Source organism: Trichomycterus rosablanca, chromosome 9 (genome assembly GCF_030014385.1).
Source record: "Trichomycterus rosablanca isolate fTriRos1 chromosome 9, fTriRos1.hap1, whole genome shotgun sequence".
Taxonomy (NCBI): Eukaryota; Metazoa; Chordata; class Actinopteri; order Siluriformes; family Trichomycteridae; genus Trichomycterus; species Trichomycterus rosablanca.
The window spans coordinates 13,574,522-13,599,333 of record NC_085996.1 but is presented as its reverse complement, the minus strand read 5'-3'; the positions used below and the strand labels follow the sequence as shown (position 1 = coordinate 13,599,333).

At 43.8% G+C, this 24,812-nt stretch overlaps 1 protein-coding gene across 1 annotated transcript in view; it reads right to left on the bottom strand.

Moving 5' to 3' along the window:
* Positions 1 to 24,812, bottom strand: part of adgb (androglobin) — a 101,404-nt gene that overhangs the window by 40,466 nt on the left and 36,126 nt on the right. The window contains 9 exon segments of the mRNA XM_063001160.1: positions 1,331 to 1,445; positions 3,420 to 3,552; positions 4,831 to 4,924; positions 5,143 to 5,163; positions 8,534 to 8,635; positions 10,769 to 10,832; positions 10,910 to 11,045; positions 15,456 to 15,498; positions 23,917 to 24,058. Of these exon segments, the coding sequence (XP_062857230.1) occupies positions 1,331 to 1,445; positions 3,420 to 3,552; positions 4,831 to 4,924; positions 5,143 to 5,163; positions 8,534 to 8,635; positions 10,769 to 10,832; positions 10,910 to 11,045; positions 15,456 to 15,498; positions 23,917 to 24,058 (850 nt within the window).

Genomic DNA, 24,812 nt, shown 5'->3' with positions numbered 1-24,812 from the left:
ACTCTCTAATTATAAAGCCACAGTGTTGTAACATACAAAATGTGGTTTGATATTGTCTTGCTAAAACAGGCCAAGACAAAAGTACAAAGACGGATTTATCAGACCACAGCATTGACCACAAAGCTTATTGATACAGTGGTACCTTGAAACTTAATGTCAATTGGTTCTTGGAGTGGCATTGAGTTTAAAAGGCGTCGAGTTATCTTAAGGTATCTTTTCCCATAAGGACGTATGGGAAACCTGTTAATGCGTTCCATGGTCGCAGGGACAATAATGGGGTTGTTTTTGACACTTATACACTAAAAATAATACAAATATAATATAAAGAAACACTGAAATAAAAAGCTGATTCTTACAGTTTCTAAGAACCCTGAGCTAAAACACAAGTTTAAAAGTGAAACAGTGAGGAAAATCCAGCTAAACACACACACATGTGGATGCTTTAAGAGTGAATTTGATGGTTATTCCACACAATGCAGATTCGTCTCATATGCACGCTTTGATGACGTATTACCGCACCGCTCAAGCCGAGCACTGAGCAAAGCGAATGTTCATTGTTAATTTGAAATTAAATGAATAATTTTTTTAAAAACAAACTGAACACGTTGAGTTTAAGGGAAACGTTGAGTTTAAGGGTACAAATTTCTCGACAAAGGGTGTTGAGTTTCAAATATTTTGAGTTTAGGGGATGTTGAGTTACAAGGTACCACTGCATTTGTATACTTTATTTGCAACTTCGCAGCAACGAGTTTACACCAATCCATTTATACATATACAGGTGTACAGTACAACAGAATTATTTCTTTACATATCCCAGCTTGTTTGGAACCTGGGGTCAGAGCGCAGGGTCAGCCATTGTACAGCACCCCTGGAGCAGACAGGGTTAAAGGCCTTAACAGTGACTGCATAGCAGAGCTCTCTCAACCTTTCCATTGACAGCCCAAAGCTCTACCCACTATGTTGTTCCCAGCAGAGGTTCCCTGTCCGATAATCGAACCCGGGCCGCGGCGGTGAGAGCGCTGAATCCTAGCCACAAGCCCACCAGGGAGATTAAAGGCCAGACGAAGATTCCTTCTGAAGAATTGAAGGTTATTAACATTAAAATTTTGTAAATCCTTTAATAATGCTATGGACCGTAGATGGTGAAATCCTTAAATTCCTTTTAATCACGTGTTGAGAAATGCTGCTTCTGCAAAGTTCCAAAGTTCACCACATTAAGGGAGATGACCTTGCTTGGTTTAACGTCAACTGGTAAGCAGTGAACAGAGCCCAGTGATAAACAAAGAAGGTATACAGAACAGATAAATATATGTGTATATACAGTATATACCTTATTAAGATGTGGCATCAGTGTGTCCTCTTCTCCAAATATGAAGGGTGTCATGCTGCAAAGATGCAGGCTAAAACCTAACGGTGCCCTCATCTGGATACGAAGAACATGCCGTCTGAAAGACAAAAAAGGTCACGGGTTAGAGACTGTTGATGTAAAATACCAATAAAATGCCATAATTGGCTACATCCATGACAGGACAGAAAGCTACAGGTTACACATGACTTATCAGTTTAAGTTCAATGTCAGTGTCTCTAATTCATGTATCTTACATGTCTTTGGACTGTGGGAGAAGCCCACACAGACACAGGAGAACATGCAAACTCTACACAGAAAGGACCCAGACCGCTCCACCTGGGAATCAAACCTAGGACCCAGGATCTTCTCGCTGTGAGAAGTGACAGTGCTACCCACCATGTCATCCCTAATATGCAATACCCAACCACAGACTGATGTCCTGTCCAGGTTATATTCTCTTCTTGTACCCAGTATTCCCAGCATAGCCTCTGAACCCACTGTGATCCTAACCAATCTGAAGCAGCATTGCACTGTTTTATGTCAGGGCAGTACCCCAGCCTTTGGTCACTGCTGTCCTAGGATGAATTGGCACCCTGTCCAGGGAGTCCAGTGTTTCTGAGTGGTGCCAAACCCACCACAACCCTGGCAATGGTTTGTTAAACAGTAAATCTGCCTTGTTCCTATCGTGCCCTGCAACGTCTGAATGTAGGCGCCCTGCTTTTAGGCCAATCTGGAGCTAGAAATAGCAGACTGGTTTATCTCTTGCTCTCTGGGGTTCGTCGGCTGGCTTTATTATCAGGAACAGAACATGCAGCGGAACATGTGCAGAGTTAACTATGTCTGTACGTGATCATGATTGTAGTTATATATCCTTTCATCAAGAATTCTATAGTAACCACTGGACTACATGCATAAAATAAACATTAGAGCATAAACCGATCAGCCATAACATTACATCCTTGTTTCTACATTCACTGTCCATTTTATCAGCTCCACTTACCATATAGAAGCACTTTGTAGTTCTACAATTACTGACTGTAGTCCATATGTTTCTCTACATACTTTTTTAACCTCCTTTTACTTTGTTCTTCAATGGTCAGGACCCCCACAGGACCACTACAGAGCAGGTATTATTTAGGTGGTGGATCATTCTCAGCACTGCTGTGACACTGACATGGTGGTGGTGTGTTAGTGTGTGTTGTGCTGATATGAGTGGATCAGACACAGCAGTGCTGCTGGAGTTTTTAAATACCGTGTCCACTCACTGTCCACTCTATTACACACGCCTACCTAGTTGGTCCACCTTGTAGATGTAAAGTCAGAGATCATCGCTCATCTATTGCTGCTGTTTGTGTTGGTCATCTTCGAGACCTTCATCAGTGGTCACCCATGGGGCGCTCCCCATGGGGCGCTGTTGGCTGGATATTTTTGGTTGATGGACTATACTCAGTCCAGCATTGACAGTGAGGTGTTTAAAACTCCATCAGCGCTGCTGTGTCTGATTCACTCATACCAGCACAACACACACTAACACACCACCACCATGTAATTGTCACTGCAGTGCTGAGAATGACCCACCACCCAAATAATACCTACTCTGTAGTTGTCCTGTGGGGGTCCTAACCATTGAAAAACAGCATGAAAGGGGGATAACAAAGCATGCAGAGAAGCAGATGGACTACAGTCAGTAATTGTAGAACTACAAAGTGCTTCTATATGGTAAGTGGAGCTGATAAAATGGACAGTGATTTTAGAAACAAGGAGGTGGTTTTAATGTTATGGCTGATTGGTTGAGTTTGCAGAAAAAATACAGAGGAAATCAAAAAGAGGGGTAACTACTTTTTAGTCATGTACACACACATAAACTTACATACCTAACCCTTGTGGGTTCTAATGTGGCCTATTTGTCAACAAATCTGACTGGCCACGCTGGAGTTTAATGATAATATAACTAAGCTTTTTAGCTTGTAGCTTTTTACCAACCAGCAGTGGTTTGTGATCATGGCTGTGGTGTAAACACTACAGTTCGAGTTGTTGTCATGATTATGTTTATGGTTATGAATGACATTACCCGGGTGGCAGGGTGAGCAGCGCTGCTTTGCATGAAGTGGTCTGAATGTGAAGTTTAGGGACCTGTAATTTCATGCTCTTCCAGGAATAAAGTTCAGCTGTGAGAACACCAGGCCTAGACGTGTACTGGTTTTCTAAATGCCAAACACACACACACACACTGTTATTATCGAACAATATAATGACAAACCAGTGAACGTGTGCTCTTTATGCTGCTTTTACATAGACAGTTTTGGCAGCAGAGTGAAGTGAAACGCTGGTGTGTTTGTTTTCCCTTCCATCTAACTAAAAGCAAAAATCATTTTCTTTTGATTTTATTTAATCAATATTAATCAATATTTTATTTGGCATTCGAGGAGGGTATATTTCCTCGTCACGCCTCCTCCACCCCGTGCGCAGTCCTTAGCAGACCCTTTCTTTTTCACCCATGCTTCTGCACAGGTGCCTCTATCTGCTAATCAGGGTCCTTGCAGAGAGTTAGAAGACCCCACCCAAGGGCGCCCAGGTGGCGCAGTGGGATATTCCGCTAGCTCACCAGCACCAAGTTTTTGAACTCCTCGGTTCGAAACTCCAGTTGCAGGGTGCAGGGTGGGGACCGGACTATGTGTGGGTGGGTGGGTCAATGTGTGGGTGGCAGGCAATGCCAATTACGACCTCTAGATGGTGCCCAGCTGACCGGTTGTTACATTTTAAGGTAGTGCAGCAGTCTATTACATTGGCACACTACTGTCGGCTGGCCAGGCGTACCCACAGACACGACTGGTCATGTCTAAGGGGTGAGTGGCTGAAACCATGTGACAGATTTGGCACCCTGTCCTGGGTATTCTTGCCTTGTGCCAGTGTTTCCCGGTGAAGTTAAACCTGCCGCAATCCTGATCAGGATAATTCAATTGCAAAGTTTCACTTTTTTACCCCAAAATATTTTACATTTCGAACTATTTAAATAGTTAATTTTTATTTAAAAAAAATTACTTATTATTTTAAAATGACATTTTTTATTAAAATTTTTATTTATTTATTTTTTTCCCTCAACATTTCTTTTTATCCCAACTGTCACGAATCCAGCCTCTGTGTACTCCTGTGCTCCTATGTGCCACACCCCTCTCTCTGTCCTGAGCCTTCCCCAGTTCCCAGTTAGCTCGAGGCCTGGTGTAAATCCTTCAGTTCCGCCATCGAAATAGGACTGAGAGTGAGAAAGGGGCGTGGAAGGAGACTGAGAGTGCTCCCACATAGGAGCACACAAAGGCTGGATTCGTGACACCAACATAATGTTTACTTTTTTATTAACATTTTGGCTTGTTGACTATTTTTTTAATTATTTTTTTATTTAATTGAATTGTATTTTTTTTAGGTGTTTTGATGAATGCCAACAGTGTCCATGTAAATACAGCCTTGTTCTTGATCCATTATACCTCCCCAGTGAAGCAGTGCTGAGAAGCCAATGAGAATCTCTGTAGCTATCAGGTTATCCACTAGCAAGAACTGGGAGCCTTTCTCGTCCGAACGCTTAAAGAAACAAACACAGAGAATATGAACTCTGAGAAGTAGTAATACAGAGGGTGGACAAAATAACAAAAACAGGGTAATAGAAAAAACAGCAGATAAAAAAATAAAAAGAGCTGCACTCTTCACTCTTAATTAACAGCATGTACACAGACCAGGCATAACATTATGACCACTGACAAGTGAAGTGAATAACACTGATTATCTCTTCATCACACCACCTGTTAGTGGGTGTTCCCGGTCTGCAGTGGTCAGTATCTATCAAAAGTGGTCCAAGGAAGGAACAGTGGTAAACCGGCGACATGGTCATGGGCGGCCAAGGCTCATTGATGCATGTGGGGAGCAAAGGCTGGGTCGTGTGGTCCGATCCAAAGCAAAAATGGTTCAGGAATGGTTTAAGGATCACAACAACGAGTTTGTGGTGTTGACTTGGCCTCCAAATTCCCCAGATCTCAATCCAATCGAGCATCTGTGGGACGTGCTGGACAAACAAGTCCGATCCATGGAGGCCCCACCTCACAACTTACAGGAGTTAAAGGATCTGCTGCTGACATCTTGGTGCCAGATACCACAGCACACCTTCAGGGGTCTAGTGAAGTCCATGCCTTGACTGGTCAGGGCAGTTTTGGCAGCAAAAGAGGGACCAACACAATATTAGGAAGGTGGTCATAATGTTATGCCTGATCGTTGTATCAGCTACAGAAAAGCTCTGTCAATTTAGAGTGATATTTTGATTCATAATATGGACAAAAGTATGTAGACACCCACTTAGCTATTGAGTTTGGGTTTTTCAGACACACCTATTGCCATACAGTATTTAAAATCTATCATATAATATGAATGATATGCCTCCAACTATATGGAAACAGTTTGGGAATGGTCCTTCTCAGTTCTGACATTGAGACATGGTTTTAATGAGTTTGGTAGGAAAGAACTCCAGCGACCAGCACAAAGCTACTAAGAGATCCCGACCCCAATGAACATTTTTGGGATGAATTGGAATGCTGATTGCATTAGATTTGTGCCCAGTCAGTCTAAAGAGCATTTGTATCAAGTCACATCAAGTCTAGCATTGATGTTGGACACTTCATCCCAAAGGTGTGCAGATGGGGTTGAGGTCAGGCTATGTGCAGACCACTGGGGTTCCTTTACAAGGGGTACAGGGGCACAGTCATGCTGGAACAGAAAGGGGCCTTCCCCTAACTGTTGCTATATATCATATAATTGATTTATTTACTTATTGTCTGTTTTACCATTGGGCGGCACGGTGGCTCGGTGGCTCGGTGGGTAGCACTGTCGCTTTACAAGCAAGAAGGTCCCGAGTTTGATCCCCAGGTTGGGCGGTCCGGGTCCTTTCTGTGTGGAGTTTGCATGTTCTCCCCGTGTCCGCGTGGGTTTCCTCCGGGAGCTCCGGTTTCCTCCCACAGTCCAAAAACATGCAGTCAGGTTAATTGGAGACACTGAATTGCCCTATAGGTGAATGGGCGTGTGTATGTGTTTGTGTGTGTGTCTGCCCTGCGATGGACTGGCGCCCCATCCAGGGTGTTACTGTGTGCCTTGCGCCCATTGAAAAGCTGGGATAGGCTCTCCCCAACCCCAGTTTATCCTATTTAATGTCACGGTGGGTCTGATTCAATGGGCAAAATGCAGAAAACAAGCAGGATAGGTTGCCAGACCATCACAGAGCACACACACACACACACAAACACACCTAAGGGGAGTATAGTATCTCCAGTTAACCTGACTGCATGTCTTTGGATTGTGGCAGGAAACTAGAGCACCTGGATACAGAGAGAACATGCAAACTCCACCCTGGTGCCCCATCCAGGGTGTTACTGTGTGCCATGTGCCCATTGAAAAGAACATGCAAACTCCACATAGAAAGGACCAGGACTGCTCCACCTGGGAATCAAACCCAGGACCTTGACAGTGCTACCCACCAAGCCACCATGTCTCATTTAGCTTATATAATTACTTTTCTACACCCGTTAGTGATGGGTGTGGCCCTTTATCATAACAGTGTGAGTGTGGCCCTTAATCATGGCCACATAGTAAATCCACACCTCCTTCCTCTCCACACTTTATAGTTTGTGGTTTCTATTATTTTGTCCAAGCTGGAAAGCTAAGCTTCTCAGGAAGTACAACTGTAAATATTATGAGATATTTGGAAATTAAATGTGGCTACAAGGTCTACTGCACACACACACACACACACACACACACACACACACACACACACACACACACAAACCAAATAATTACCTTGGATGAAATCAAACCACACTGTTCTCAGGGGATTATGCTAAAACAGCACGACAAGTCATTATTACAGCACCACAGGGAGCACGGAACAAAAACACAGCACCGTCATAACATATAACACTAGCACCAAGCTAACAGCCTGCTGTGTACACACAATGTAGGCCTATTATGTCATACATCACAAAAAATCGAAATGGTCCAGAGCCTATCCTGGAAACACTGGGCACAAGGCGGGAACACACTCCGTACTTGGGGCAGAGGGGAGTACTTACTCACTCACTCACTCACTTTCTTAACCGCTTATCCAATTAGGGTCACAGGGGGGGGGAGAGCCTATCCCAGCTTTTTAATGGGCGCAAGACACACAGTAACACCTTGGACGGGACGCCAGTCCATCGCAGGGCAGACACACACATACACACACCCATTCACCCATAGGGCATTTCAGTGTCTCCAATTAACCTGACTGCATGGTTTTGGACTGTGGGAGGAAACTCAGCACAGAAAGGATCAGGACCACCCCGCCTGGGGATCGAACCCAGGTCCTTCTTGCTGTGAGGAGACAGTGCTACCCACCTCTGGTAAAATAATTGTGTTCATTATTAATTCATTTCAATAAACTGTTTTAACTGCAGGAGTACCCTGGACAGGTTGCCAACCCCCATACAGATCCAGGTATGTGCCTTTTAAAACAATGTTTAAAACAAAGGCGCTCAGGTGGCGCAGCGGTTCGAAACCGGCAGGCTGGGTGCCAACGTAAACAGCAATTGGCTGTTGTTCATACATGATGGACCTCATAACTGATGCAATTATGACCTCTGTGGGCTGATTAATGGTGCCTGCACAGACATGAGGGATAATGCATTGATCAGGGTGTGTCTCTCTATACACAAAGCTGATCCACATATGAACTCGCCTCATGCAGGTGAAAAGATGCAGTCGGCTACTGGTGCAAAGGAATTCCATTGGTGCAAAGAGTCATGACCCCTTAACTCCATTCAAAGCTTTGGGACAAGTTGAAACAATTGAGTCTGATCGAGTCTGATTTTATTAATGTTATTTTGACTCAGTGGTCACAAATTCCCACAATGACACTCTTAAAAATTCTGTAAAAGCTCTCCCTGATGATAAAGGCATCCGGAGGGCACTTCCATATTATAAAATATAAGTTGTTTTGGAATATGATGCTCTAAAAGCTTATGGTCAGGTGTCCACATAATTTTTAAAGCATGCTTATTTTAAAGCATGCTCTATATTAAGGGGTTCCAAGAGTAGTTATTGGCTAAATTATACTTGTGCGTTGAGTGTATTTGTGCAAAGGTTAGTATTTGTATGTGCAGATGTTCGTACCAGTGCAGATGCAGAAGTGGGCACCAGTTTAACAGAGGCTGTGGAGATGGTAGATGCCACCGGGCTGGACAACACAGTGCTGGTAGGTTTAGATAAAAAGCTCTAGAAAACACAGTTGTTAAAAACAGTTAGAATGAAAGGTTTAAAGCTGGAGCTGCTCAAGAGGTACAGTGTTAAACTATGGTAACCTACTACTTCTGAGATCCAGGGTTCGAATCTCAAACAGTGCTACATACAGACATTATTGACTATGTCTGAGGGAGGGGGGGTGACCGAGGCTGAGGTTCCATAATGGCTTGTCTAGTTCTCAACCATTTAAAGTCTAGATCTTGTCCTAATCTTAGTACAGGTCTTGGTCTTGGCTTAATTAGCTCATTTTGAAAGACTATTAAGAGTCTCAATCTTTACCTGGTCAAGGGTGAGACCTCTTGTCTAGATCTAAACCATTTAACATCTACATCTTGTCCTAACCTTAGTACAGGAGTTGTTTTTGTCCTAATTGTCCTATATTAAGAGTCTCAATCTTTTCCTGGTTGAGGGTGTGACCTCTTGTCCAGGTCTTAACTACTTAAAGTGTAGATCTTGTCCTAATCCTAGTACAGGTCTTAGTATTGTCTTAATCAGCCCATTTTAAGAGACCATTAAAAGTCTTGATCTTCTCCTGGTCAAGGGTGTGACCTCTTGTCTAGGTCTCAACCATTTAAAGTCTAGATCTTGTCCTAACCTTAGTATAGGTCTTGGTTTTGTCCTAATTAGACCATTTAATAGACAATTAAGAGTCTTGATCTTTTTCTGGTCAAAGGTGCAACCTCTTGTCCAGGTCTCAAGTAATTAAAGTCTTAATCTTGTCCTAACCTCAATACAGATCTTGGTCTTGTCTTAATTAGTCCATTTTAATAGACTAAAAGTCTCAATCTTTTTCTGGTCTAGGGTGTGACCTCTTGTCTTAGTCTTAACCTTTTAAGGTCTTAATCTTGTCCTAACATTAGTACAGGTCTTGGTTTTGTCCTAATTAACCTATTTTAATAGACTATTAAAAGTCTTGATCTTCTCCTGGTCAAGGGTGCTACCTCTTGTCTAGGTCTCAACCATTTAAAGTCTAGATCTTGTCCTAATCTTAGTACAGGTCTTGGTTTTGTCCTAATTAGACCATTTTAATAGACTATTAAGAGTCTTGATCTTTTCCTGGTCAAAGGTGCGACCTCTTGTCCAGGTCTCAATCATTTGAACTCTAGATCTTGTCCAAGCCTTAGTACAGGTCTTGGTCTTGTCTTAATTAGCCAATTTTAATAGACCACTAAAAGTCTCGATCTTCTCCTGGCCAAGGGTGCAACCTCTTGTCTAGATCCCAACCATTTAAAGTGTTAGATCTTGTCCTAACCTTAGTACACATTTTGGTCTAGCGTGTGGCCTCAATCTTTCCTGGTCAAGGGTGCAACCTCTTGTCTAGTGCTCAACCATTTAAACTCTAGATTTTAGTACAGGTCTTGGTCTTGTCTTAATTGCCAATTTTAATAGTCCATTAAAAGTCTTCATCTTATCCTGGTCAAGGGTGCTACCTCTTGTCCAGGTCTCAACCATTTAAACTTTAGATCTTAGTACAGGTCTTGGTTTTGTCTTAATTAGCCCAAGTCTCAATCTTTTTCTGATCTAGGGTGTGACCTCTTGTCTTGGTCTTAAACATTAAAAGCCCTGGTAGGTACAAGTACTGGTCTTGTCAATATTAATATATAAATTATTAAAAGTCTTGGCTTGTTTAGAATGTATGAGTTTAGTCTTGTCTTAATCATTAAAATATTGGTCTTGTTTTGGTCTGTCATGATATGTGTTTTAATTTTCTACATCCCAACTATCTTAAAGTCTTAGTTGTATCTTGGTTTCTGCTGAAATGGGCCCTGGTCTTAATTATAGAAGGTTTTAATCTTTAAAAGCCTTGGTTTTTCTTGATCTTGCGATGTTTTCTTGTGGTCTCTTGGTCTTGTCTTGGAATCACTTGTAAATGTCTGGTTTAAGTATTGGTCTTTTTGTCTAAGCCATTATAAATCTTGGTCTTATCCTGGTTGCACGTAGAAGGACTTTTGGTCTCCTATTTCAAGTGCTGAACTTCAAGCAATAAAACTCTTGATCTTGTCTTAGTCTCTAATGAGAAGGCCTTAAGTACAACACTGTGTTTAACATAGTTCATTACAACATGGGATACTGAAATGTTACTTCTTTGACTAAAACCCACTTTACCTTAAACTGGGATGTCTGGAACTGGTGAGTGTAGGTGTGTGGCTTGTGGAAAACCACCAGTGTCCTTCAAAACAATAACAAAAAAAACATTGTATGTATGTAAACCAGAATGACAACTATAGCATGTTTTGAGACCCTTACTGAAAGCACTTGGTAAAGTCCTGAATGTGGACCCAGGTCTCCTGAAGAAGAGGCTTCTTCTGCACTTCTTGATTTTCCTTGACATTTTCCTCATCGTGTCTCTCTTTGTCCTTGTCAGGATCTGCTTCCACAACATCTAACACAAAAGCAAACAGTAATATACACAGCATTACCGAATGGGTGGGTCATACCAAGGTAAATCAATATTTGCAAAAAGCAAATGGTTAAGCGACGTTACTACCGGAGCGAAAATACTTCAGTTTAATTGCTTTACCAACGTTATAGTAACGATATAACTGTGTGCTTCATTAATGGTGACTGGGAGACTGTAATTGTCGTTTTATTTGTTAAAGGGAGAGCTAATATTTAGTACTTAAATATTATATGAAAAATAAACATTGTATATATTGCACCTGTTTCATGCGTACTGATTCTATCTATATATAAATATATATTGTGTCATTTTGTTTAGGAAATGTTTAAAAACAATGTACCTCAAAGAAGGATTGGAAGGGATTTGCATATTTCTCCCTCTACAGTGCATGATATCATTAAACCATTCAAGGAATCAGGAGGAATTTTTGTGCGAAAAGACCAAGGGTGCAAGCTTAAGCTAAACGTCCGTGATCTTCCATCCCTCAGACGACACTGCATCAAGAACCGCCACTCAACAATAGCTGATATAACCACATGGGTGAGGGATTACTTTGGCAAACCTTTATCAAGCACTACAATACAGAGTTACATGCACAAATGCCACTTAAAACTTTACTGTACAAAAAAGAAGCCTAATGTTAACCATGTCCAGAAGCGGCGTCGACTTCTCTGGGCTCGGAGGCATCTAGGATGGACCATCACACAGTGGAAATGTGTATTGTGGTCAGATGAATCAGCATTCCAGGTCATTTTTGGAAAAAATGGATGCCGTGTGCTCTGGACCAAAGACGAAAAGGACCATCCAGACTGTTATCAGGAACAGGTCCAAAAGCCAGGGTCTGTCATGGTATGGGGCTGTGTCAGTGCCCTTGGCAAAGGTCATTTACACTTCTGTGATGGCAGCATTAATGCATAAAAGTACATTGAGATCTTAGAGCAACATGTGCTGCCTTCAAGACGTCATCTTTTCCAGGGACGTTCATGCATTTTTCAAAAAGACAATGCAAAACCACATGCTGCACACATTACAAAGGCATGACTGTGGAAGAAGAGGGTACAGGTACTGGACTGGCCTGCTTTTTGAAACGAAAAATGTGACAACGACGACCCCGTACTGTTGCACATCTTAAGACATGTTGACAAAATAAAAGCTGAAACACTAAATCACTTGGTCTCCTCGGTGCCAAAACGTCTTTTAAGTGTGGTGAAAAGGAACGGCAACATTACAAAGTGGTAAATGCTTTACCGTCTCAACTTTTTTTGGAATGTGTTGCAGGCCTGAAATGCAGGAATGGATGTTTATTAATAAATGAAATTAAGTTGAGCAGAGAAAACATGAAATATCTCATCCTGGTTCATCCTGTCTGCAATCAAATAAAAGTCAAAGTAAAAGTAAGAAACTCTGTGTTTTTTATTATTTGTATAAAGTTCGGACACCTCTGTCACAGATGACCCGACAAGGCAAGGAGCACTGAGAACACACTTTACATACTGAAGGCAGACATGATAAGAAAAGGAAGCCAACAGCGATTTAGATGTTTAAGAAAAGCCACTGCGGAGGAAGCTTCGGTCGGCTCATTCCAGGTGTTACCAAGCAACACACTGGGCTCACTAGGAAAGCATGTAATTGGCCTGTCGTAATGAGGGCCAGTGCAGAATCACCATCACAGAGATGGAGACGATAACGTGTGTGTGTGTGTGAGAGAGTGCGTAGGTGGGTATGTGTCTGCTTGTGCAATGCTTTTAAAACAAAGAAAGACTGGGTTGGATAAAAAAGTGAAATGCTGATTGCAATGCATTTAGGCAGCTATCATATCCCATTAAAACAGTTATTAGCATCAGAGACCAACCAGCTCAACGATGCCGGAAAGTGTGAAAAAAAAGCAAGGTGTTGAATTATCAAACGTCTTCATGTTTATTCATGTTCGTTTCCCATCCAATCGCGTGGCACGTTTTCAGAAAGGAGCGCCAGACAATGAAATACGAACACAAACAACTACCGAACTGGCGGTCCATGTTCGCCAGCTGCCTCTCGACTTCATTCGTATTTAAATGAGATTTTAATGACTCGGTTTGATAGGGGTGTAAGAATACACACAGAATATTAGATATTTGTGTACAATTCATGCCCAGGAGCGTTTGGACACCCTTTCTAATTATGGACTTCAGATGATTCAGCCTCCCTCATTGCTAACGGCGGTGTAAAATCGATTCGTGACTGAGACGCCGAGTGAACCCCGCCTCTCGGAGAGTAGAACCCCATTGCAGCAGACTTACTCAGGAAACAAAGAAAAGGGAACAATCCCAACAACGCTGCTGCACCTGACGCACTCATACCAGAACAACACATAGTACCATGGTATCACAGGTCAGAGGAATTCTCTTTTGATATAAATAAGGTCTAGAGGTGACAGAGAAACAAATGGGCTACAGTCAGTAATTGTATACCCCTAAAGTTCCTGTTCAACTGTATTTTACATTAACATTTACATTTTCGGGATCTAGCAGACGCTCTCATCCAAAGCGACTTACAGTACTGTGACAGTACATTGTCCAAGCAATTGAGCGTTAAGGGCCCAACAGTGGTGACCTTTCGATTACTAGTCCAGCACCTAACCTCTAGGCTGCAGTCGCCAGTTGTATTTGCACCCCACCCTGCATTGCACCAATTTACAAACTGGCAGAGTGGCACTGTCCACGATCCAGCCCTAGCGCTCCTCACCAAAAGAGCTCTGAGTAAACCCCGCCTCTCGGAGAGTAGGAAATGAACCCCATTGCAGCAGACATACTCAGGAAACAAAGAAAAGGGAAAATAACTAGTACTTAAAAATGCAAACAACACTGCTGCCCCTGATGCACTCATACCAGAACAACACACAGCACCATGGTATCACCACCATATCCACCACACAAACATTTTCTGGTCAGAGGCATTCTCTTTTGGTATAAATACGGTCTAGAGGGAGTGACAGAGTGCACAGAAAAACAAATTGGCTACAGTCAGTAATTGTATACCCCAAAAGTTCCAGTTCAGCTGTATTTTACATTAACATTTACATTTTCAGCATTTAGTAGACTTACAGTACTGTGACAGTACATTGTCTAAGCAATTGAGCATTAAGGGTCTTGCTTAAGGGCCCAACAGTGGCAACCTGGCAGTGGTGGGGCTTGAACCAGCAACCTTTCGATTACTTGTCCAGCACCTTAATCTCTAGGCTACAGTCGCCAGTTGTATTTGCACCCCACCCTGTATTGCACCAATGCTCAATCTCACTCATAGTTCTGATTTACAAACAGAATGGCACTGTCCACGATCCAGCCTTTGTTGGGTCTCAAACACGCAGCTCTGTAACAATAGTACGAGGGTTCTTTAAACAAGTTTCCGCACTTTTTTAAACTGTATTTATTAAGAATTTTAAAAACAAATGACATCACTTTTCTACAGTCACATTCCTATGCATTTTTCCCACCATTGTACCAACTTTTTAAAGCAAAAAAGCGTGTAGCCTTCGATGCACCACTGCTTACACAACATCATCATATGAAAATCTTCTTCTCCTTAAAGCTTCACAAAGTTGAATCAGTTCATCTGGACACAAGTTTGTTGTAGAGAAACGTTTCGTCACTCAATCCGAATGACTTCTTCAGTCTGAGCTGGTGTTGAATACCCCAACCTTATATGCAGTTGATTTGCATAACGACAGATCACCGCCCATTGCATAACAATGGAACTGGTGATCAGGTCTATATGAAATTCACAATGACCATTAATTACAATGGCCATGTGTGTCTTTCACACATGATTGGGGTAACGCTCCAATGACAGCGTTGTATGATGGTGAGAGATGTACTCTCAGGCCCCCTCCCCGGTTCAGAGATGGTCGTTCCCTCTTCACGTAAATGGCCTCTTTGACTCCACGTTCAAACCAGCGTTTCTCTTTGTCAAGGATCTGCACATCTTCATCATTAAATGAGTGGCCGCTGGCTTGCAGGTGAGTGTAAACCGCAGAGTCCTGGCCAGAAGAGGTCGATCTTCTATGTTGGGCCATCCGTTTCGCCAGTGGCTGTTTGTGTGGATTTGTGTACCTGGATTATTGAGCATGCATCAACAGACTCCTTAAAGCTTCTTTGGGCGGTTCAACAAGCTGGCAGTCAGATAGCGCTAAATCCGGAGTATAAGCTCTCTTTCAGTCTCTCAGACACGACCAATCACTACATTACAAATGACATGATCCTCCAAAATAAATAAATAAATAGTGCCATGATGCCAGAGATCTTGAGAAACCTGCTTCAAAATCAAGCAATTTAGTGCACAACACTTTTATTCAATGCTGATTTGCAGTTTTGTAATAGATCATCAAGTGTGGAGTGAATTGTTCTAATGTCTTACCATCAGTGATGCCGTTGTCTCCCTTTTTGTCCTCTGCTGTTTCCTGAAACGATAAGGAGAGGTAAATTCAGAGGAAAAAATGTAGCCTAACAGACCTGGAAAAAAAGAAATATTGTTTTACGATACACATGATAGTCCACATCAGAGACAAGACAATAAAGCTGTATATGAAAGCACCATTCATCATATTCACAGTACCTACATTCCTTAAAGCACTGTAAGTAAAAGAAAAGGTATAGGTTAGCGGTTTAAACCAGGGAATAATAATACGTCTCTAGTATAAGTCCCAGAAGACATGATGTAAAATATTAAAAAACTTTGTCTGATACCAACATTGTGTATCATAAACAGTCAGCAAAGCTGAAACGAAAACAATGGGACAATAGGGTGGTGCATGTGTCCACCACTGTGATGTATTTTGTAAGCATTGACCTTTTTGTTATACCATAGTTGTGGTAATGCACGGATTGCTGGGATATGTTGTTCGCTTCCTCATCAGTGGTTGTAAAACTGTGGAAAGCCAATGAGTAAACACGCACCTGTTGTGCTAACTGTACATCTCAGCCTCCTTCTGATTGTTTATTGTATATCCAGTACTAGCGGACGTACTGCCGATATAACAACCACTGCTAAAGACTGAGATTCAAGGATGATCTAGGCTGGGTAGAGTAATAATTGATAGAGGAATACTAGAGTAAAGCATGTTCCTCTATGCATGTTAGGAATCTTGCACTGGCTGGTGAAAAGAAGAGCTCCACATGGGTCAGAGGGTTGGGGTGCTACTCTGTTGTCGTTCTTGGGGGTTATGCATGAGGTGGATAGTAAAAATATAATCAAATGCTGATCAAAAAACAGCAGGAAAGTTGTAGCCTAGCGGTTAAGGTATTGTAATTGTAATAAAAGGTTGCTGGTTCAAGCCCCACCACTGCCAGGTTGTTGCTGTTGGGCCCATAAGCAATGCCCTTAACCATCAATTGCTCAAATACTGTATACACTGTTCAACCATAACATTAATACCATCTCCTTATTTCTACATTCACTGTCCATTTTATCAGCTCCATTTACCATATAGAAGCAGTTTAAAGTTCTACAATTACTGACTGTTGTCCACCTGTTTTTCTGCATACTTTTTTAGCCTGCTTTTACCCTGTTCTTCAATGGTCAGGACCCCCACATGACCACCACAGAGCAGATGACACTGACATGGTGGTGGTGTGTTAGTGTATGTGTGCTGGTATGAGTGGATCAGACACAGCAGCGTTGCTGGAGTTTTTAAATACTGTGTCCACTCACTGTCCACTCTATTAGACACTCCTACCTAGTTGGTCCACCTTGTAGATGTAAAGTCAGAGACGATCGCTCATCTATTGCTGCTGTTTGAGTTGGTCATCTTCTAGACCTTCATCAGTGGTCACAGGACGCTGCCCACGGGGCGCTGCCTGGTTTGTTTTTGGTTGGTGGACTATTCTCAGTCCAGCAGTGACAGTGAGGTGTTTAAAAACTCCATCAGCGCTGCTGTGTCTTATCCACTCATACCAGCATAACACACTAACACACCACCACCATGTCAGTGTCACTGCAGTGCTAAGAATGATCCACCACCCAAATAATACCTACTCTATAGTGGTCCTGTGGGTGTGCTGACCATTGAAGAACAGGGTGAAAGCAGGCTAAAAAGTATGTAGATAAATAGATGGACTACAGTCAATACTTGTAGAACTATAAAGTGCTTCTATATGGTAAGTGGAGCTGATAAAATGGACAGTGAGTGTAGAAACAAGGAGGTGGTTTTAATGTTATGCCTGATCGGTGTATAATAAAACACTAATTAAGAAACTAAAGAACAGTGATGTACAACCCTGTATTTTCATCAGACTCCAAAGGGACCCACATGACTCAGCTGAGCAGCTCGCAGCACCAGACTGATTCAGAGGGTCACGGGAAGGAGCAGAAGGTGAAATATGAAATACCAACATCTTCAAACACTTTGCGTCCTTCCTCACCTCTTTAGACGTTACTGAATTATGGAGGTGGGTGAACATTTCAGACATCCAAAGCTCCTGTTCAACCAGAAAATGGTTTGGATGGCATTAAATGTTTAAAAACAATGTACCTCAAAGAGAGATTGGAAGGGATTTGCATATTTCTCCCTCTACAGTGCATAATATCATTAAATGCATGAAGGAATCAGGAGGAATTTCAGTGCGTAAAGCCAAGGGTGCAAGCTGAAGCTGAACACCCGTGATCTTCTATCCCTCAGACGGCACTGCATCAAGAACCGTCACTCAACAATAGCTGATATAACCACATGGGTGAGGGATTACTTTGGCAAACCTTTGTTAAGCACTACAATACAGAGTTACAAGCACAAATGCCACTTACAACTTTACTGTGCAGAAAAGAAGCCTTATGTTAACCGTGTCTAGAAGCGGCGTCGACTTCTCTGGGCTCGGAGGCATCTAGGATGGACCATCACACAGTGGAAGCGTGGATTGTGGTCAGATGAATCAGCATTCCAGGTCTTTTTTAGAAAAAATGGACACCGTGTGCTCTGGACCAAAGACGAAAAGGATTATCCAGTCATGACCATGTGTCATGGTATGGGGCTGTGTCAGTGCCCTTGGCAAAAGGTCAGAAACACTTCTGTGATGGCAGGATTAATGCAGAAAAGTACATTGAGATCTTAGAGCAACATGTGCTGCCTTCAAGACGTCATCTTTTCCAGGGACGTCCATGCATTTTCACATGCTGCACACATTACAAAGGCATGGCTGTGGAAGAAGAGGGTACGGGTACTGGACTGGCCTGCCTGCAGTCCTGACCTGTCCCCAATACAGAATATGTGGAGAATTTTGAAACAAACAATGTGACAATGACCCCGTACTGCTGCACATCTTAAGATGTGTTTGCAGGAAGAATGAGGCAAAATAAAAGCTGAAACACTAAATCACTTGGTCTCCTCGGTGCCAAAACGACTTTTAAGTGTGGTGAAAAGGAATGGCGACATTACAAAGTGGTAAATGCTTTACTGTCCCAACTTTTTTTGGAATGTGTTGCAGGCCTGAAATGCAGGAATGGATGTTTATTAATAAATGAAATGAGTTGAGCAGATAAAACATGAAATATCTCAGGTTCATCCTGTCTGCAATCAAATCCAATGTAAATGTCCCAACTTTTTCTGATTTGAGGTTGTACATAAGAATATATATTTAGTAACACACAATTTCGTAGGTTGGCTGCGTCATATGACCTTCACAAATGAAGCCATAAGCACTGAATCAGCATATCCCTGAGTCGCTAATTTATCCGTCGTAAATACATGCTGTCTGCAAACACGATCAATTAGCATAAATATAAAGACACAGATTTCAAGTCCCTGGGGCGTAAACTGACCCGCTACAAAAATACCTCTCAATTAGCCAGAGAAAAGACAGGAAGCATCTTAAACATGGAGGCGACGGGATAACGTCGGGATTAGCCGTGCTGCGTGATTAGCCACGCTGCCTGGTTAGCATGTCAGTATTTAACTACTAATTAAGCGGAGTTATCGCAGCATCAGCCGAACGCTGATTTAGCCGGCCTTAACACGGTTTTTTAAAAACCTGAAGGAAGTGGGTGGCACCATGGCAACAGTCTTTCAGCAGCGTTTTTCCCCCCTCAACCTTGTGCACTTAAAAAGCCCAAGGAGTCGTCCCACTGCGCCATTTAGATGCAGAGGACAATTAGGGGTTCTCTGTGTGCCACATTTAATGAACGACGGTGCCAGTGAGTCGGAAACAGCCTGTGAGTCAGTGTACATCTGAAACGGAGGATGGCATGAATGAAGAGAAGGTTTGTACCAAGAGGAGATACAAGGTAGAGGCTGTTTAGGTGCCCGGGAGGTGCGGCGGTCTAATTTGCTACCCCACTGCCGCTTAGATTGATTTTTGGTGTTGCCACTTGAAACTTTAAATGGCGTAATAAACCTGCTATTATTCATTTGTTCATCCTGTTTAAGGGCTTGGCGGGTCTGGTACCACCTAGAAACCAGTGGCGGTGTCACGCGGGGGCTAAAGGACGAGACAAAGGGGGCGGACACACACGCAGAGATGTACAAAAACTAAAGGTTTATTAAAACAAAACACAATACAAACAGAGCAAACAAGACAGACAAAGCTAAACAAGGCAAACTAGGCTAACTAAGCTAAATGCTAATGCTAAACTAAACATACCTAAACTGAGCTAAACTCTAATCTAACAAAACTAACAAGCTAAGCTAACAAGACTAACAAGATTAACAAGACTAACCAGAATAACAAGACTAACCAAAATAACAAGACTAAACAGGACTAACAAGACATGACTAACAAGATTAACAAGATTGACAAACTAAGCTAACAGACTAAGCTAACAAGACTAACCAACTAAGCTAATAAACTAAGCTAACAAGACTAACCAACTAAGCTAATAAACTAAGCTAAGAAGACTAACCAACTAAGCTAATAAACTAAGCTAACAAGACTAACCAACTAAGCTAACAAACTAAGCTAACAAGACTAAGCTAACAAACTAAGCTAACAAGACTAAGCTAACTAAGCTAACAAGACTAACAAGAAAACAAGGCAAAAGGGGCAAAAAAAAAAAAAAAAAAAAAAGGTTAAACAAACCAGGTCCGAATTCCAACCACACCAAGAGTCATATGGAAAATAGCTTCCAATGTCAGTTTTCCAGCTCCCCTCTTAAGTAGCTGGCAGCTGGAGCTAATCAGTCCAAATGAACCAATCAGTGAAGGGGTGTGGCAGGAGACAGTGTGTGCTCACGGAGAGGGGGTGTGGCACACAGGAGCTCATTGTGACAGGCGGCTGCTGGTCTTTCAAAGAGGGGAAGCTCATTGTCGGCTTACATCATAAAATTTGTCAATTTATTTATACATAAATTCTGCCCTCCGTTCCTTTTCAAGAAAATGGCCTGTGATCCTATCGTACCAAGTAGGCGTCTTTTCCAGGGACTTGACCGGTGTCCTGAAAGAAATACTATGAGTGTGTTTTATTTACACAATGAACAATGGAAACGGTCAAGTAATTTCACCAAGCAAATACCAAGAAATGGGTTGCAGTTTGTCTTTCGACTTCACTCGCAAAATTCCTTGACACCTATGCTGGCCAATGAGGGCCACAGACTCTGGTGCCGTCCTCCGCTTCCTTGACACCCATGCTGGCCAACAAGGGCCACAGACTCTGGTGCCTCCTTCCGCTTCCTTGACACCCATGCTGGCCAATGAGGGCCACAGACTGTGGTGCCTCCTTCTGCTTTTTTGACACCCATGCTGGCCAACAAGGGCCACAGACTCTGGTGCCTCCTTTCGCTTCCTTGACACCTATGCTGGCCAATGAGGGCCACAGGCTCTGGTGCCTCCTTTCCCTTCCTTGACACCCATGCTGGCCAATAAGGGCCACAGACTCTGGTGCCGTCCTCCGCTTCCTTGACACCCATGCTGGCCAATGAGGGCCACAGACTGTGGTGCCTCCTTCTGCTTTTTTGACACCCATGCTGGCCAATAAGGGCCACAGACTCTGGTGCCATCCTCCGCTTCCTTGACACCCATGCTGGCCAACAAGGGCCACAGACTGTGGTGCCTCCTTCTGCTTTTTTGACACCCATGCTGGCCAAAAAGGGCCACAGACTCTGGTGCCTCCTTTCGCTTCCTTAACACCTATGCTGGCCAATGAGGGCAACAGTCTCTGGTGCCTCCTTTCCCTTCCCTGACACCTATGCTGGCCAATGAGGGCCACAGACTCTGGTGCCGTCCTCCGCTTCCTTGACACCTATGCTGGCCAATGAGGGCCACAGACTCTGGTGCCGTCCTCTGCTTCCTTGACACCCATGCTGGCCAACAAGGGCCACAGACTCTGGTGCCTCCTTCCGCTTCCTTGACACCCATGCTGGCCAATGAGGGCCACAGACTGTGGTGCCTCCTTCTGCTTTTTTGACACCCATGCTGGCCAACAAGGGCCACAGACTCTGGTGCCTCCTTTCGCTTCCTTGACACCTATGCTGGCCAATGAGGGCCACAGGCTCTGGTGCCTCCTTTCCCTTCCTTGACACCCATGCTGGCCAATAAGGGCCACAGACTCTGGTGCCGTCCTCCGCTTCCTTGACACCCATGCTGGCCAATGAGGGCCACAGACTGTGGTGCCTCCTTCTGCTTTTTTGACACCCATGCTGGCCAATAAGGGCCACAGACTCTGGTGCCATCCTCCGCTTCCTTGACACCCATGCTGGCCAACAAGGGCCACAGACTGTGGTGCCTCCTTCTGCTTTTTTGACACCCATGCTGGCCAAAAAGGGCCACAGACTCTGGTGCCTCCTTTCGCTTCCTTAACACCTATGCTGGCCAATGAGGGCAACAGTCTCTGGTGCCTCCTTTCCCTTCCCTGACACCTATGCTGGCCAATGAGGGCCACAGACTCTGGTGCCGTCCTCCGCTTCCTTGACACCTATGCTGGCCAATGAGGGCCACAGACTGTGGTGCCTCCTTCTGCTTTTTTGACACCCATGCTGGCCAACAAGGGCCACAGACTCTGGTGCCTCCTTTCGCTTCCTTGACACCTATGCTGGCCAATGAGGGCCACAGGCTCTGGTGCCTCCTTTCCCTTCCTTGACACCCATGCTGGCCAATAAGGGCCACAGACTCTGGTGCCGTCCTCCGCTTCCTTGACACCCATGCTGGCCAATGAGGGCCACAGACTGTGGTGCCTCCTTCTGCTTTTTTGACACCCATGCTGGCCAATAAGGGCCACAGACTGTGGTGCCATCCTCCGCTTCCTTGACACCCATGCTGGCCAACAAGGGCCACAGACTGTGGTGCCTCCTTCTGCTTTTTTGACACCCATGCTGGCCAAAAAGGGCCACAGACTCTGGTGCCTCCTTTCGCTTCCTTGACACCTATGCTGGCCAATGAGGGCAACAGTCTCTGGTGCCTCCTTTCCCTTCCTTGACACCCATGCTTGCCAATGAGGGCCACAGGCTCTGGTGCCGTCCTCCGCTTCCTTGACACCCATGCTGGCCAACAAGGGCCACAGACTCTGGTGCCTCCTTCCACTTCCTTGACACCCATGCTGGCCAATGAGGGCCACAGACTGTGGTGCCTCCTTCTGCTTTTTTGACACCCATGCTGGCCAACAAGGGCCACAGACTCTGGTGACTCCTTTCGCTTCCTTGACACCCATGCTGGCCAACAAGGACCACAGACTCTGGTGCCTCCTTCCGCTTCCTTGACACCCATGCTGGCCAACAAGGGCCACAGACTCTGGTGCCTCCTTCTGCTTCTTTGACACCCATGCTGGCCAACAAGGGCCACACACTCTGGTGCTCCCTTCTGCTTCCTTGACCTCCATGCTGGCCAACAAGGGCCATAGGCTCTGGTGCTTTCTTCTGCTTCCTTGACACCCATGCTGGCCAATGAGGGCCAAACTGTCTTTTTTAACATAATGCAGTGACAATTTTCTTACTTTCTTTTTATTTCCTGTCTTACTACAGGCCTGGGGAAACAACAGCAATGACACTGTAGCCTGGCATAAGAGTGGCAGGGGTAGGGCAGGTTCATTTTACCCTTCCAACTTCTACAACCAAGCTGTAAACACAACAATGCTTGGACAAAGCTCATCGGTGACGCTGGAAATCCAAATTAATGTACAGGTGCTTGCTGTTTTCATGATTTTGGAGAAAACAGGATTGGTCCCAAGATTGAACCAGTTGATTCTCATACCTTGGTCTGATATTCTGTTCCAATGCCTGCGTGCCTTTATGACTGATCATATCTGGTGCATTTATCCCATGCGCCACTGGTAACTACTTTCAGTCCATGTTTATTATTTCCCTGACAGTCACATGCACAATTTTCAAGGGTGGTCATAATGTTTTGGTTTATTATTGTGACTGTTAATGGTCAGGTGTTCACATACTTTTGGCCATACAGTGTAAGTTAATGCCGTGTAATAAAGCTAAAAGTACCACCACCAGGGTCCTGGCTTTCATCCTGGCTCTCGGGTGTCCTCCAACCAGCAAAATATATGCAGTACCAGGTACAACCCCAATTCCAAAAAAGTTGGGACGATGTGTAAAATGTATATAAATGTAAATAAAAACAGAATACAATGATTTGCAACTTTAACAGACCCATAATTTATTCACAACAGAACATAGAACACACAACAGATGTTGAAAGTGAGCAACGCATCTTCAATGGCTGGAGTTTTGGAAGACGAATATTGTCCTATTATTTTTTAATTGGGGTTGTACAATGGTTGGCCAAAATTGCCCCATACTCCGAGTAAGAGCTCTTTCCCATGTGTATTCATACCCCCCACACCCCCTCACTCCCCAAGGTGTCCAATATTAATCTAAATACATGTGATGTCCCAATAAGGACTCATGCTTGGCCAAATAAAAAATGGATATGGTCACACAGTTATCAACGTACCTCAGAGTCTGTGCCATCCAGCGAGTTGTTGTGTTTGACGCCGAGCTGGGCGGAGTCCGGGTCCTCGTTCTCTTCCGACTCGGAGAATGAAGGCAGATTAGAACTAAGAGTGCGTCTCCTGTGGCCGTTCGTCCGACAATTACTGCAGGGTACAGACATTGGACATATATATACCAATCAGCCATAACATTAAAACCACCTCCTTGTTTCTACACTCACTGTCAGCTTTATCAGCTCCACTTACCATATAGAAGCACTTTGTAGTTCTACAATTACTGACTGTAGTCCATCTGTTTCTCTGCATGCTTTGTTAGCCCCCTTTCATGCTGTTCTTCAATGCTCAGGACCCCCACAGGACCACTACAGAGCAGGTATTATTTAGGTGGTGGATCATTCTCAGCACTGCAGTGATACTGACATGGTGGTGGTGTGTTAGTGTGTGTTGTGCTGGTACGAGTGGATCAGACACAGCAGCGCTGCAGGAGTTTTTAAATACCGTGTCCACCCACTGTCCACGCTATTAGACACTCCTACCTAGTTGGTCCACCTTGTAGATGTAAAGTCAGATGCGATCGCTCATCTATTGCTGCTGTTTGAGTTGGTCATCTTCTAGATCTAGATCAGTGGTCACAGGACACTGCCCATGGGGCAGCAGGGACAGTGAGGTGTTTAATAAATCCATCAGCATTGCTGTGTCTTATCCACTCATACCAGAACAACACACACTAACACACCACCACCATGTCAGTGTCACTGCAGTGCTGAGAATGATCCACCACCTAAATAATACCTGCTCTGTGGTGGTCCTGTGAGAGTCCTGACCATTGAAGAACAGCATGAAAGTGGGCTAACAAAGCATGCAGAGAAACAGATGGACTACAGTCAGTAATTGTAGA